Raw genomic sequence first — 17827 nt, 5'->3', positions numbered from 1 at the left:
GTTTGTTTAATTATTTTTATTTATTTTAAAGAAAATTTTAAAAGTAAAATATACAATTCAATACAATATTAACAATGGAGTTTTAACATTATTGTAAACATACTAGTTAGTATCGTAAAAAGTACTAAAACACTATACAATTAAAAATTTAATGTTTACAATAGGCAAAAACCTTAATAAGGTACTGTTACATATGAATTTATACATAATTTTATTGAATCAAGATAAAACTAAATATAATTTACAATTTCTGGTTAAAAGTTTTATCTGATAAAAAATTTAATTGTTTATAAGAGATGAGGAAAAGAAAAATAATAGTAAGAAGAAGAAGAAGGCATCAGTATGAATAATAATGATTTTATTATCCTCCACCTCCACCCAGTTCATCTTCATATTGCTTACGGAAGCAGTCACCAACTGGGAAGAAGTCCCAACATCTTTGCTGATACATATTCCAGACATATGTTTCTTGACCAGTATACTCAGTATCTGGTTTATTAATAAGATGCATAAGGAAAAACCTACACAGAGAAAAACAGTTGTAAACATAATCTTTATAAAAAAACAGTATAATTGAAGATAAATTAGCCAGAAAGTATTACTTATTAAAACTACTTCAGTAAACTAGTACTCTTAATTCTACTCTTCATATATTGTAATATTCAAATGAACACTTATTCTTTTTAAAGCTGAAAAACCAGACAGTTTGTTATCGTTTGGAAAACATAAGCAACAGATGTCAATAATTCTATGTAATGAACTGCATAAAACATTTATGAAATTTTTTAGGTGAGCTGTAAAAGAAATAAAAAAAGATAAACTTTTAAAGGTCAACACACGCAAATGGAAACAATAATTGTAAAAACATATTAATGTTTTAAATGTACAATCAATAAATATGCCAAAGCATAATAAATGTATTCCACTTCATGTAATTTAGGGAGGAATTCAGAGAGTAATTCAGGGAGTCCACAGATCAAAGAATTTATATAACCTAAATGGATGTAGAATTTCATTTCTTAAAAAAATCAATTACCAATTAAATAGTAATAAAAAAGTAAATATATCTGAATAAAAATAAAAATATTTAAAATAAATGGGCAATGATTTACATATACCAATTAACAATAATAAAAAAGAGAGTGTAAATGCTACACCAAAAATGAAAAATAACTGAAAATATATTAATACTGATAAAAGTCTAACTTTAAGAATTTGATAAGTTTTATAATTTTATTCACATCATCACTCAGAACACCACCAGTCTTATAAACAAGTTTAAATCTAAATGCAATTCTGAATAACACAGCAAACTCTGGATGGACAGCAAATTTAGTTAGCTGTTTTGAGACCTAGTATCGAAAGTATTGATTGAGCTTGAACACTCACTGAGACTGTTAATTGGGAATATTCTATGAAATGGCTACTTAGCCAACTTCTGTAAAGAATATCATATATTGGATGTTGAGGTTGCACCTTTATATGACACATGCAATTCATTACTGGTTGATCATAGCATTAGGAGAGAAAGAAGGTTCATCACTGTCTATAGAACTTGTACTACTAGTCTAGATAGAATGCATTGGTAGTAAGTTGAAAGAGTTTATGAATAGGAGTTTATGAATAACTGAAAAACAATGTGTCTAGAGGAATAAAAAAAACTTTTTCACCAAATAAAAAAAGCACATATCGTGGAACATTAATCAAACAATATATATTTACAAACTTATGTTACTTACATGTAATTTGCAAGATTGTGTTCCTGCTGAACATGAGTATCAAACCCATGAGGAACTTTATCAAAATAATCTTTACCTATACCACAAATGAAACAGTTAGACTCCATATCTTCTTTCACACTTTCAAGTTGATCTCTCAGTTCACCAAAAGCATCAATAATCAAACCTATAACAACATAAATTATGAAAAGTGACGATTAATAAAACAGAGCAGTAAATGCTGAGCCCTTGGTTATAAAAGTGAAAAAAGTTAATAAAAATTTGATTGAGCTTGTTAAAAATGCTACAATAGACACATTGACTATTTCAAGTCCACAGTTATGAGTTATGTCATTAATATATTAAAACATATTTATGTATTTTAACATATTTTGAACAGGTCAAAAGTGATAATTTAGTTGCTTGTAATTATTAATTAATTTCCCAAAGAATGGAAACAGTTTTACACACTCATTGTCTTCACTTGTATAGAAAAGTTTTCATAATATTAAAAACATCATTTTAATCAGTAATGCGACATATTAATTACAAGCAACTAAATTATCACGAACGATATAAATTAATAATTTCTGTTATATCAGTCCTAGTCTTTTTTAAACTGCAGTGCATCCAAGGATTTAAAAAGCATCCAAGATATAAGGGCAAAAGTCAGAGTTGCTCTCTATGAGTTGTTAATGTTCAGTACATATGTAGTCAACACAGTGTTGCTTATAGGATTATCTGCATTTCAGAGGGGATTGGGATGATGTCATACCATAGTGTGTCCGGTAAAGAAGGTAATGGGAAACCAATTCTCTCCTCATTTTGCCATAAGAATAGCATGGATTGTTTGTTATTCTTGGAATGACTAAGCCCTTTTTGTGAGTGATTTGGGTCAAAACACCTGCAACTGCAACTGCTTGGTTATGGATCTCAACATTCATACAACAAATAAAGAAAAGGATAGAAAGCAAAACAGAATCTTGTGGTCCTTTTTCATTTGAACACGGACCACAAAATTACATATCATTATCATCTTCTACGTTCTGCAGACCTAAACAAAATATTGATAACATTTTCTTCATAGAATATATTGTCTATGTTCTCTTTCAATCCTTATAGCTCTTTTCCTTATGTCATTGACTGATTACTTAATCCTTATTTGCTATTATATTTTTGTAATCCTTTCACATTCTTTAGAAAAATTTTCTTCAAATTATATTATATCTTTCTTCTTCCTTGGGTTTAGTAAATTCAATACTGTCATTATTTGATTTATCCTTTAATTCTGATTTTATCGGTCTACTTAATCTTCCAGACTTTTCTTCACAACTTTCAAAGTTTGACAAGAGCTTCACTTCTTAAAATTTTATTTTGAGGAGCCAAAGTTTTGAGTCATTCATCAACACTACACACAATTTCTTTAGGCAGTCTAATTCCATATTTAACAAAGAAATTAAATAATTACTTTGGTTTTATGTGAACTATAAGAAAATGTTTCAATTAAACTAGTAACATGTCAGTGAGCAGTCCATTAGAGTAAAATGTAATTAAATGAAGCAAATAAACTTAGTCACATTATTTTACACATCACATGCTATTAAACATTATTTTATTAAGTTCCTTTAGAACAATTCATAACATTATGTATAGTTAAAAACTACTGTTTTGTCTTTTCTTTAGTTTTTTTATTGAAATGTAATCAAGATGATTTGCTGCCCATTATATTCTAATTTCTGTTACATTGTTTAATATGCAAAATTATTATTATATTGAGCTTTTTATTATTAGAATAAAATGTAGATTTAGAAAAAATTGTGTAACGTGATAAATTCAGACAGGCTGAAAGGTAGTCCATCGCTTACATAAGAAGAAACATAAAACATTGTCCCAGTTGTAAAAAGACAGCAAAAATCCATGGAAATTTATAATGTATTTTAAGAATGAAGCAGCAGTAGTTTTTCAACTTATTATTAAACAATTACACAACTTATGAAAGGGGTTGGAAGATTCATTATTTTTACACACATTCCATATTACTATTTACATGTTACACATATACAAACACATGATATTGTTATCAATACATGTTATTAAGTAGGAGTAACTAAACATAACATTATGCTTTATTTTACAGAAAAATTATACCACATGTTGTCAATGTGTAATGAATAATAATTTTCTCTGAAAGTTTTGTTCACTAGTTGCAGCTAACCATTTGATGCAGAATGTGGCTGTTAAACCTCATAACCTCAAAAATCTGACATTAAATATCATAAAGTATTGGATAGTAATTTAAGAGCCAAATAATTAAACAATGACTGATCCATAATAATAAAATTCTGAACATTTTTAACAGCAGAATACCATATCTCAACTTAAACTACTTATTTTTCTATATACAAATGTACCTGAAAAATTGTATTATTCAATAGACTAAGAACAAATTATACTTAAGAACAAGATGCATAAGTGAATATAAATATTATGCTTCTTTAACATTTCAGAAAGATATCATTTACAATTCTAATTAAATTTCAACTCTACTAAATTTACAGTATGTAACTGAATGGGCGGTAAGGCCTTTTACACTGTAATAAATCCAGCTTAACTGGACTTTATTGCTGCCAATTCTCACCACTGACATCCTGCACTGCTGCTGGAACAGGAGGAGAGAATAAGCTGTGGGGGGGATTGTCCAATGTGTTCATTTTTGGTGGGAAGACCTCAGTCATAGTTGACTGTGGAAAGATGGCAGATATGAATGAGTTCACTGTCAAAGAGTGTTTGTTAGCTTATCTGTGGTTCCATGAACATCCACACATTAGTAAAACATTGGAGAACATTATGAATGACTTCTTTGTGCATTTTGGGAAATCATGATCATCAGGGCAAACATCACTGAAATGGAAGAAAAGGCTATTGCAACAGGAAGTGTTCTTGATTGATGTACCACATAGTGGGAAACTGAGCACTTGAGCTGAGATGTGTGCTGCTGTGAGGTGGTATCGATTCAATGATCGCTGATGAAATCAATGCGCAAACATTCTGCAGAGTTAGGCATTCGAAGATGACAATATGAGACCATGCGGAAGGACTTGAAAGTTAAATGTTTTCGTCCAGCCATGGTTAATGAGTTAAGTGACAATACCTTGATTAATATGTTTATGCATGTCAGTTGTTGCTTGAATGTTTTCCAAGAGTAAACAATAAAAAAACCTCATGTTCTCAGACAACTGTGCAATTTATTGAAGCTCTCATAATCAAAAATTTTTTTTTGGGCAAAAGACAATCCTCACTTTTTAGTGGAAAGTGAATATTATCTAGCTCATGATTTGTGCTGGGATGACAGTTGAACATCTCCTTGGTCCTTATTTTTTCAATAACACAGTTAATCAACACAGTTATCTGAGAATGATCAACGAGTGGTTGCTTCCAGAATTAATGGCAAAAGGGATCGCTGACATCATTATGTTTCAGCAAGATTGTGCTTCAGCACATTTTGCTTAGAATGTCCACAGATGCCTCATTGAAATTTTTTTGAATTGCTGGATCGATGTGGAGCAGAAGAGTTATTGACTTCATTGCCACGGCCTGCAAGAAGCCCTAACCTCAACATGGGGTTTTGTAAAAGAAGAGATCTGAAAAATCAAAGAGCAGCTTCAAAATGCTGTTTGATCAGCATTTGAAATGATCACCCCTGATATGCTGTTGCGGATGAACAACCGGACATGGAGGCATAAACAGCTGTCCCTGAACATGGTTGAGGTGTTTTAGATCCATAAAAGATAAGCTGCACCTATCCTAATAATTTCATAACTGATGTAAAGGAACTTCCTGCCCACACATATATAATTTTCTAGTAATTTATAACTAATTATTAAAAAATAATAATACAAACCCTGAATGATAGCCAACAAGATGACAATAACAAAGAAAAAGAATGTAATATCAAACATGATTCTGTAAACTTCATAATCATCACCATCTGGAGGTTCAATTTCATCACCTATACCTCCTCCAGCTCTTACACCTTTGTACAGATGGAAAACGAAACACTGGAAAATAAAAAAATTTCTTTGAGTCAGCATAAAAATTAAAATAATGGATTTCTTTAAAAAGTATTTGATAGAAAATCCATAAATGACCAAACATTACATATGTTTGTGACCAAACATATTAATTAATGATATAAAAAAAATCAGCCACTGACATAAAGTAGTCAGTTATGAAATAATGGCCATTAGTTTAAAAAAAGGCTTTCTGTAGCATTTACTGTATACACAGTAAGCTCATCAGAATTTAGAACAACAGAGTAATTTTATTATAAAATCAAGTAACTGCTTTTATTGTGAGGGGGTCCTTTGCACTATGCCAGACTCCATTCTCTTTTACACCCAATTTAACTTTTAGCATTTTAGCATTACTTTTAGCATTTTCTGGCCCCCCTTTCTTGTACCTGTACCGTCTAGCCCTATTTGAATAAATTCTTATCTTCTCAGGATTTGTTTCAACCAGTTAAGTTTCCTATGTTAAATTGTTCTGATTAACCTTCCATTCTCTTTATTATTTCTTTGTTTTTTATTTAATTTTTTCTAGTATCTTCCTTGCTCACATTTAAAAAACTTCCAGCCTTTGTTTTTCCTACATTTCAGTATCTATTTTTTCATTGGAAAACACTAAAACATAAAAATCTACTTCTATGTTAGAAGAGAATGACTTACGTTACTATAAATCATAGAAACTGTATCTCTTATCTTCCTGAAGCAATATTGTGTTTTAGTAACCAATTTCTCTATTTTTTTTTTTTTTTTTAGTTGTCTGTTCAGTATTTGCAGACAAATTTTTGTTGAATTTTAAAATTAAATAAATTTTAATTTTAATTTACCCTACAATGTAGATTCTTTAATACAGTATGTTTTTTAAGATATGATAATGATTCATGTTTCAAAGTATTCTGGTTGTATCCTACTGTTGTAGATCAAATTACATGATTTCAATATTTTTTGTAATCCTTATTCATTAAGATATTTTGCTTTTATTGGCAGCTACTGCATTTCCATAATTTTCCTTTCTTCACATTTTTATAATTTCTGATTTTAGAATCACTGTTCCTATGTCATTTCTTCTGTTTCATTCTGATCTTCCACAGGAATGTCATTTGGTCTTTTGTTGGATTGATACACATATAGTTCTACACATTCTTCCCATCTGTTAGGGATTATTTCTTCCTTTTTATGTAACACCTAACACTTTGCCATCTTTATTGTCAATTTCTTCACAGGGTATAACATTTCTCTACTTTTCTGCTTATATACATATAGGTATCTGAAAATATTAATTAATTAAATAAACCATTAGTGGATTTGATAATCTATCATTAAGATAGGATCTTTTTTTATAATTCAAGACAAATCAGTTTTAGACTTAAAAATTGATGTAAATTAAAAATTCTTTTAGTATAAACATGTTAGGAGTAAAACCATATCCATCTGTGACTAAAACAAACAGTTTGGCTGTTAATAACTGTAAAGTATTCTATTATAAAGTTTTTTAGCCTGAGTATATTATATTAAAAGAGCATTCTTTATAACTCTTTTATAAAGTATAATAAAATTATAGTTATTTGATAAGTTGTTTAAAAATAACTATAAGCACTTTTAAAAAAATTACGATATCTTTTAAAAATATCTGACATTATCAATCTGCTATTAACTTTCCACTGATATATATGAAGCATTAAACAAAACATTATCATAAAAATACATTAAATCTTTTTCCTATAGTTTTTTAAAAACTATATAATGTACTTACATTATATAGTTGTACTTACAATTATAAAATTTTACAATACAGTTAAAAAGTACTTACAGTTAACATGTCATGGCATTTTTTATCAACCTCTTCATCCTCTTCTTGAACATAAAACTTTCGGAAGAAGTTAAATGCAATGACAGTATAAATGTAGACCACAATTGTCAGCAACATCACTGTTAAAACCAGCTACAAGAAAGCAAAAACAATAAATTAGTATGTAGGTAGAGTTTTTTTCTTCTTCAGTCATTTGACTGGTTTGATGCAGCTCTCCAAGATTCCCTATCTAGTGCCAGTCATTTCATTTCATTTACACTCTACATTCTACATCCATAACAATTTGTTTTACGTATTCCAAATGTTGCCTACCTGCGCAATTTTTCCCATCTACCTGTCCCTCCAATATCAAGGCAACTCAGGATGCCTTAATATGTGGCCTATAAGTCTGTCTCTTCTTTAAACTATATTTTTCCAAATGCTTCTTTCTTCACCAATTTGCCACAACACCCTTCATTTGTCACTTTATCCACCCATCTGATTTTTAACATTCTCCTATAGCACTACATTTCAAAAGTTTCTATTTTTTTTCTTCTCAGGTACTCCAATCGTCCAAGTTTCACTTCCTTATAAACCTATGCTTCAAATATATACTTACAAAAATGTTTTCCTGATGTTTAAATTAATTTTTGATGTAAGTAAATTATATTTATTATATTTCTGACTGAAAGCTCGTTTTACTTGTGCTATTCAGCATTTTATATTGCTCCTGCTTTGTCCATCTTTAGTAAGCCTACTTCCCAAATAACAGAATTCTTCTACCTTCATAATCTGTTCTCTTCTTATTTTTATATTCAGTGGTCCATCTACTTTATTTCTATTACATTTCATTTCATTACTTTTGTTTTGTTCTTGTTTATTTTCATGTGGTTGTTTTTGTGTAGGACTTCATCCATGCCATTCGTTGTTTCTTCTAAATCTTTTTTACTCTCAACTAGAATTACTAAATCATCAACAAATTGTAGCATCTTTATTTTTTCACCTTGCACTTTTCTTCAGTTCTAAATTGTTCTTTAACATCATAAACTGCTAGTTGTATGTAAAGATTAAAATGTAATTGGGTTAGAGAACATCCTTATAGGTAGAATGCAAGTAGAATATATTATTATTTAATTATATTATTAAAAGATATCAGTGCATAAGATATTACTATCTTTATCAGCAAGAATAAAACTGTTTACTTGTAGACAGAAATATTTATTTTATATTATTATCCATGACAGTCAGTGATAAAAATTATTTAATTTTAAATTTATAAAACATAATATTAAATCACATTTTGTAAATATAAGGATTTTATTAACTTACTTCAAAACACTTTCAATCATGCTTGACTCCCACAACAATCTTCAGTAACTTAACAGGTCACTGAGTTGACTGGCAAGATGATCACTTATACATTCAATGAATATGGTCACAAGAAAGAGTGAATGAAAATGTTTTGAGGTAAGTTATTTATAAAATTTGGTTCAGCTTGTTGTTTCATAGATTTATTACAGTTAAATCCCATTTAACAAGGATTTAAACATTGCAGTAACATAATAATGTCAGGGCATCACTGAATCACATTTAAAAAAATTAAATTTTTATAACAAATAATTTACAAAGATGTTACCAAAAATATTAACTAAAAATTATAATTCAAAATTCATTTTTCTAAAATGAGATTAATTTTATTTTCTTATGAATAGACTATTGAAAAATCTTAAATTCAAAGACTCTCTCCATCTTCTATGGATGTAAAGAGGCATATATATTATTAGAACAACATAATTCTGTGAATGGTGCAAAAGGAGAAAAACAACAACAAAGAATGTAGATTTGTGCTAATGGAATTAAGATTATTAGAGACAAAGATGTAGAAAAATGAATTGTATAGGATTAGTAATATAATGAGAGAATTATTAGGATAAAAGGAAACATTTTTTTTCATTTCAGCATTTCAGATGTGCTACATGTTTTAAACACAAAATGCTGGATAAAAATATGTCAGGCTCTTGCTAAAAATCAAATTCAAGTACAACTGATCAAGTGATCTGTAACTGCTAAACCAACTGATCAATTAAATACTAAACATTATTATTAAAATTGCAATTATCATTAATAATTTATAATACAAATTGTCAAATGAAATAGAATTGATATGTGTGCAGTTACACTTTTTAAATGATCATACAAAATACTGTAAATTCTCTTACTTACCTGTTTACCATTGTGTGTTACAGACTGTAAGATCGTACGCAATGTTTTAAAACCAACAGCAACATCAAGTAAATGAGCAGCAAAAAAGAAGTTGTTGAAGTTACCAAGAATTGAGAATATAAAATACCATAAACTGTACAGGAATGCCTGTTAAAATAGAGAAAAACCACGTGGTTTAACATTGATCATAAATGTAATGTTCATAATATATACCACTTATCACTTTTACATTAAAATAATATATTTAATAATTATATGAAATTTTGTATGCACACAAACATATATATATATATATATATAATCAAAACCACAATGATCTTTATATTTCACAAAAATCATTTCATTAGAATGGTAAGTTGAAGTACATATTTTTCAAACAATATACTTTACGTTAATTTACAAATTCTAGATGAAAAGCTTGCAAAAATATGCAGAAAAAAAGAAAAATTAAAATGAATTAAAAGGTACACAAACAATAGCAGTCTGCAGTATAATTAAAAAAAGAAGACAATACTGAATTTATTAATTTCTTTGCAGTTGATATCTAATATTGTTATCTAAATTTTCATAAAAAAGTCACCAATAATTCATATGTATTTTTTAAGAGACATTTATTTATTAACTAATATTTTGTATTCCTCGATTTACATGATGAAATTAAGTTGTCATGATTTTTATCATTTTACATTTTGTTCCAAAGCAATAATCGATTCATTTTTTTAAATTTGTTTGTAATATGCTAACTATTCACTCCATATTTTTTGCACATTGTGTGTGTGTGTCTATGTATATATACTGCACAAAACCGGTATAACAGACCTGAGTAACAGATTCCTGGCAATTAAGAAGAAAATAACAGAAAATATAATAACAGGAGGAATCCAGAAGGGGGCTAAAAGGAATCCTTTTAGTAAAGCTAACAGGTCCATTTAACAATTGTTCTTTGTTTATTGCCCAAAACAGATGTTGTTCAATGAAAAGGGGGTTACTGGACCACGGTACTAATCTGCATGGGAGAGTGAAAGGTCTCGGTCGATCGTTCTCACACTCAACTGAGTTCTGGTCCTGCAGGTCAAGAGGATAGTAGAATAAATACTCCAGGGAAGACGAATTGAGTCAGTCTGTGGAAGAATGCTACAATAAAGTTCTGCAAAAGAGTTCTAAGCAAGGACTTATTATGTGAGTTTGAAGTGAGAGTATTCTGCGAGGTCAGTGAAGGAGCGAATTTCTAGTGCGTACAAGTTTGAAACGATTAAGATGACATCACAAGTAATTTCAGTACATGAAAACAATAAGTGGTTTGGTGAGTTAATGTTAGAATAAGTGAAAGAGATAATGTACTAAATTTCATTCATAAATTGTTAGGGTAGTTTTATTTGTGAACAGCAAAGGTATTTGCAGTAAAAGAACTTTATACTTGTCTTATCTATTGTACTATTGTTGTTAATACAAGACTAGTGGTAAAAAGTGTTAAGATTAGCGGTCATGCTAATGTCTTTTGTCAATGGGACTGAATTCTGGTTTTCAATATTTGACTACCTGTAAATAAATCCTGATGATTACTTTAAATTCTATTTTGTATGTAATCACTGTTTTTTATTATTATTATTATTGTGGTTGTGATTACTATTATTATTATTTATTTATTGACAATTATTATTATTATTGTTGTGGTTGTGATTACTATTATTATTATTTATTTATTGACAATTATTATTATTATTGATTACTACTGTCATTATTGTTATTATTCTGGTTACTATTGTGAGCTGTTTATTATTGTCTATTATTATTATTATTGTCATTATTATTTATTTGTCTTGTTTTACTTATGTTCTTAAACTAATAAATTGTAATTATATAAACATTTTCAAAGTTAATTTCTCAATATCCCAATCAAGGCCGCGAACACTCGACAATATTTATATATATATATATATTTACATAAAAGTATAAAATATATACGTATGAGCACATACATAATAGCTGGTAATACTTTATTATGTTTTGCTGAGTTGCTGATTGTAAATATTATTTATGAATTACCACTTCTTGTTTTTTTTAGATTTTACTTCTACATTCTGTAGCACAAAGAAAAGAGTATTTCATGGAGAATAAAATGATGGTGCATAAAAAACTTAAAAATTATGTGAAATAATATGATTTTTGAGATATAAGTTATGATTAAGTAGTTAGTACCACGCTAATAAGATCACAATTTTATAATGACAACTAAAGGTTAGTGTTATTTTCACAAACAGATTCGTTAATTGTCTCTCAAACTTAAATAATTACGTTTCACAATCATTAATCTAGAATTAATGTTCATCAACAAGGCAACCAAAGAAATGTATTATACTGTTACTTTATGGGCAAATTAATCAAAGAAAAGTTTGAATAATTACTTACATTGTCGGTTATTGTTACTCCAGCTTTCCAAACTTGATATCGCCAGTCTATATTCAAAATGCTGTAAAAAAAAATAATAAAGTTATATGTTAAGATGAAAAAGCTTATACATTCAAATGAAATAATAAGAAAGTAGTGACAGTACAGAAAAAAGAAACAAGGGGTTTCTGATAAAATGTTGAGCTGATGAAAAAGTTATAAATAAAGAAAGTTTGAGATAAAATTGAGTTATTTTTGTAAAAATTCCTAATATTAGAGACCTAATAGAAATAAAAAGTAAAAAATCTCATAAGTTTAAAAAAAATGCCTAAAGTACCATCCTTGAACTGAAATTCATAAATGCTACAAAACTTTTGAACCTTATACATTCTAAATGTATTACACTCATCAGCCAGGATCTGAAAGATTAGCAGATAATCAGATACTTCTAAAAATTTGAAAATTTTGAGGATGGTGATGATTTTCCTAAAGGAAGTCTAAGAATTATCTCAATAGTTCATTAAATTGCAAAAAAAAAGTTGAAGCAAATATTTTTTTGAATACAAAATTATGGAAGTGGTACTCCGAAAAAAAACTGCAGAAAAGAAAGAAAATGATGAATAATAAACGAAAGTTACCAAAAGTATCAGATTGAGAATAAGGATGGAAATATTTTGGAAAATCCAGAAGATACAAAGAAATTATGACACAAGTTCTTAGAAACTTAGATAGTTTAATATTAATGGAGATGTGGTTGAAGGAAGTTGGAGGTTTATGATGTAGAAGAAGAGCTAACAGCTAGCTTACAATGAACTGGAAGCAATAGTAAGAAGAATGAAGGCTCTAGGTGCAGATAAAGATAGTCTGATCTGAGAAACTGTGGGCTAGATGGATACCCACTGTCTTGGTATTCCATAGAATACCAATTTCACCCATAGGTGAAATTATGTGTTCCTCTGTGGTACATTATACCTTTCTTAACATTCATTATCCTTGATCCTTTCTTACCTCAGACATGGGGACCTATAGTCATTGTGATTTTAGTAATTACGTGGTTTGGTGAGGCCTAAGTACTGTTTGGGGTTGTTTGCAATCTCATGGCTGTACAAAAAAGCCAGCCTCAAACATCAAACATCAAGTAATTATTAGCAACCTTCTGTAAGAGCTGGATTTCCTAATCCTTCAAATATATATATACTCATTATACCTCTTTTCATTAAAAATAGATATTTACAATTACATTCATTTGCATACTTGTTGATTTAGAATAGAATAAATATTGACATTTCTTTAATTTCTTGTTAATAATTGTGATAATGTAATACTAGAGGTGATGTTGTTTTCTGAAAGAAGAGAATATATGAAGGCAACATGTTTTGTTTCTGTATCGGCTGTTCTGCTGTTAATCGTGCATGTTCAACAGTTCTCCTAGAATAGGCAAACATAATATAATGAATTATTATTATCATTAATTACCAAGCTCTACAATTAATTTTGCACCATATATAAGTATTTTTATGATTTCTTGACCATTCAAACTATGTCACATTTATATGCTGACAGATCAAGTACCCAAACTTAATCTGTTTGATAAATAATTTAATTTTCGTGCAATTTGTTCTTCATTTGGTGTAGATTTTTTTCATAAATACAGAGAGGATTATCTCATTTATCACTTTGTACATCGCTGGTTTTGGGCTAAGCTCACACAAATGAAAGCAAATTCATGCAAATGAAGCTGCTTTCCCACTCCTTACACGTTTTTGATTTGCTGCTAATGGGTCAGTTTGGGTTCATATACTTCACAGCCAGTTCCCTAGACAAGATCATGTCACCATTGGTTGCTTGGTCTTGACATAGCTGAACTACCTTACAGACTGAATCAGTAGTCAGAGGTGACTACACTGTGACATTCTTAGACCAAGCCTAAGAACATTATTGGCCTTTGGACTAACTCCGATCACAAACAGTAATTAATAACTGTCAACATTAGTAACTGGACTTTGATTTAGTAGTTGGAATCCTGGTAGGTAAACATTATTTAACCTTGTTCTATATTTCATGTTGAAAGATAAATTGTCTGCAAGGAGACAGATGACATTTCATATATGCCAGGTTTGGTATTACCATAAATTAAAAAAAGTATATGGTAAGTAGGTAAGTGTGATCAGGGCTTAGCAGCCGACAAACCATAATCTATTAAATTACTCTCAGAAGTAGGTAAGGGTTGCTTTTTTATCATGTACAAATCTGTCATTGTGGCAGGGTATTCATATATCATTACTGGGCTCTAATCATTAGTTTACGAGTAACATAAAATTTTTTCCCTGCATAATAGTTACAATTAAACTACTTTTTAAAACTGTAACAGAACTTTTCTTTTTTTCTTTTGTTACACTATTCATTCTTATATTTATATTGTATTTCAATATCATATTAAAAAAAGAACACTTTGACATTTGATTATGATTTTTTTACAAACTCTTAATAATCTTAACTTGGTGAACTTAATTATTTAGCATTTCTGACATTCTCACTTAGATGACAATTTATAATAGGTAAATTTATAATACATCAGCTTAGCAACATTTTAGAAAAAATGCAAAGTAAAGTTTTACTTACAAGTAAATGATACCAGATCCTTCATCAGTTTCTTGAGCACTAAAGGAAGTTTTTTCCATACCTAGTAAATTACTAATAGAATCAAAATCATATGTTTCACTGTACTTCTGTCTTACTTTCTTTTTTACAAATTTATCCCAATAGTTAACAGGAAATGATCTGAAACAGACAAAACAGCCATAAATAATTGGCAGTTTGAAGCTTGTTCCACCTAGCTTAGACAACAATGAATAAAATAAAAAATAAAAATACTTTTAAAAATGCCAAAGCTGCATGTTAGCTTTACAATATATATTTAGTCAAAAGTACTTCATCATGCCATCCTGAATTTCCAGGACTAAGATATTTGATTTGAAATGGAGTCAGCATTATTTGAACAAATCCACTGTTAAAATTTTGAATGAACTGAACAATATATAAACAAATTTTATTAATTATTTTTTTTTAAAAACCTAATTACCATGAAAAATTTTGGTTAAATTTTAACTACATTCTTAGCAGATCTCTTCAAGCTATGAGATACCAACTGTCCAATTTTCATTCCCAGGTATAGAATTTTGTTGATTATAATGTGCTAAAATTTTGAATTTTATTATATAGATTTCAATTAAAAACATATAATATTAATAGTAAATAAAACTTATCAACATCAATAATTAATTGATGTTGATAAAACCTGTGCGTGGCAAACCATTATGGTAGACTTGGCAAGTGACCGAACTAATGGCAATGTGCTTTAGAGTTGATAATGTAGAGAATTACACATTATGAGGATTGTCTGAAACGTTTTAAGCCTAATATAGAAAGAAATTTTTTTTCTGTCAAATATAGTTTTATTTTTCAACAACGTCTCCTTTCAATATCCTTTTTCCATTGATGCTCTAACCTCTTTAACCCTTCCACCAAATAGTAGCTGGCATCTTTCTCTGCAAAGTAGGCATTTACATATACGATAACCCCCTTGTCTGATGAAAATCTTTTTCCTCCAAGTGAAACTTTAAGATTATAAAACAAGAAAAACTCACTTGGGGCCAGATCTGGTGAATATGGTGAGTGGTCAACCAATTCAAAGTGCAATTCGTGAATTTTAGCCATGATGACGATCAAAGTGTAAGCAGGTGGATTGTCCTGATGGAAAAGCACTTTCTTCTTCGTCAAATGTGGTAATTTTTTTGCAATTTCTGCCTTCAGCTTGTCAAGTAATGATGTGTAATACTTTCCCATTATTGTCTTACTTTTTTGAAAATAATCGATAGTAATAAAATTCTGTTACTATCTAAAAAAACAGTCGCCATCACCTTCCCGACCAATGGAACCGTCTTCACCTTTTTCAGAGCAGCTTCACCCTTTATAATCCACTGTTTTGACTGTTGTTTCCTCTCAGGAGTGTAGTGGTGGATCCACGTTTCATCTACAGTTATGAATCGACACAAAAAATCTGACTCGTTTTGCTTAAACTGCTCTAGCAAGGCCTTGTAAATGTTCATTCAAATGCGCTTTCTGTACAAAGTGAGAAAATATGACACCCAATGCGTTGACAGCTTACGCATATCCAATTCTTCAGTTAATATATAACAAACATATACTTTTGATAAGCTCATTGTCTTTCCTATCTCTCTAACCTTAATTTGTCGGTCGTCCAGTACCATTTGGTGAACTTTTTTGATGATATTGGTGGTGGTTGCAGTTTTAGGCTATCCTGAATGCTCATCATCAACCAAGTTAATATGACCATGTTTAAATTCAGCTGCCCATCTTTTCATGGCGGCAAATGATGGGACAGAGTCCCTGTAAACAACATCCAACTCAGTTTTAATTTTGCAAATTAAAATGTGTAAGTATTTAATCATGGCACGATATTCTGATTCTTTCCATTTTTACAAAAACACTTCAGTGACTTACTCAAACGATTATCAAACACCAACTGAACGTTTAAAATGGCTGAAAGTTTAGCGAGTACCTTTCAACTGTATGCGCAAAAACATTCACTAACTTTTCATGCTGCTATCTTCATGTTGAAGCTCAAAACTTTTCAGAAAACCTCGTATATTACAAGCAACCAGGTATGTTAGCCAGATAGGGATCCTAGAAACGGCATAACCAGACCGGGCTCCCTCTACTAAGGGCTAGGTAAGATGGAGCTACAACAGCGGCGGAAGTTAAGTACCACAAAAAAGAAATATGAAAAAAAAGCCCAAAAGATAGTCCTGGCTCCTCCTGATGATGGTTTCTGGGAACAGCATAGCTGGGCTCAGTTCCATCACCAGGAGTTTGAGGCAAAGGGTGAAGGAGAAAAGATCCGGAACTGGCGGGCCAACTTGTCATGTTGGACTTACAGCCAGTAGGCAGAGAGGCTTGTTAGAGTTGGAGGGACACCCCCTGGGATTGAGTTTAGTCGCTTGGATGCGGATCCTTCCCAGGGGGCAGAAGGAAAAAAATAAAAATAAAAAAGGTATATTAGCCAACCAGTACATTATCACAACCAGAAAAATTCTACAAATACACAACAATTTTTGAAATTGCACTTGAATTGCATAGAAAAACAAAAATTTCATTGAACTATCTCTGTTATGCAAAAGGTAAGTGCAATTTCAAAGTAGGTGAGTGAAAATTAGTTAAGACTGTTTATTTAAATACTGTACATTCTTAAAATATTATACTAATAAGAAATATTAACCTAGAGCTGTTATTAATTGTAATTATTCTACTCCCAATATTTTTTTAAAAGTTATTCTTTCTTCAAGGGTGAATGAACATACTTGCAAACCTACTGCCTTCTCTGCATCAAATTCTTGTTAGTGGAGTATACTAATATATTAGAATGTGAATTAACATGCACATAAGATTAAATTTAATTACTGTTAATGCAATATATAATTGGAAATATTTAAAAAGAATAGACTCAATATAGTTAGTTTTGCCTCCTGGAAAAATTCCAAAGAAAATACAATAATTGCATTTATCAATTCAAAATAATTACCAAACTTTTTAACCTTTAATGTTAAATTTAATGAGATCAGATGTAA

The 17827-nt window shown here is 29.7% G+C and overlaps 1 protein-coding gene across 1 annotated transcript in view; it reads right to left on the bottom strand.

The window, feature by feature from the left end:
- RyR (Ryanodine receptor) overlaps window positions 1-17827 on the bottom strand; it is a 559410-nt gene continuing 541583 nt past the window's right edge. Inside the window, exons 98-104 of the mRNA XM_075355178.1 lie at window positions 14802-14960; window positions 12201-12261; window positions 9792-9938; window positions 7590-7721; window positions 5620-5776; window positions 1740-1905; window positions 1-521 (exon numbers count right to left, since the gene is read on the bottom strand). Coding sequence (XP_075211293.1) covers window positions 362-521; window positions 1740-1905; window positions 5620-5776; window positions 7590-7721; window positions 9792-9938; window positions 12201-12261; window positions 14802-14960 — 982 coding nt within the window. The 3' untranslated portion in view covers window positions 1-361. The remainder of the gene's footprint in view (window positions 522-1739; window positions 1906-5619; window positions 5777-7589; window positions 7722-9791; window positions 9939-12200; window positions 12262-14801; window positions 14961-17827) is intronic.

Source organism: Lycorma delicatula, chromosome 2 (genome assembly GCF_047948215.1).
Source record: "Lycorma delicatula isolate Av1 chromosome 2, ASM4794821v1, whole genome shotgun sequence".
NCBI lineage: Eukaryota > Metazoa > Arthropoda > Insecta > Hemiptera > Fulgoridae > Lycorma > Lycorma delicatula.
The sequence above is the reverse complement of the archived record's forward strand: the minus strand, read 5'-3'. Positions and strand labels throughout refer to the sequence as shown.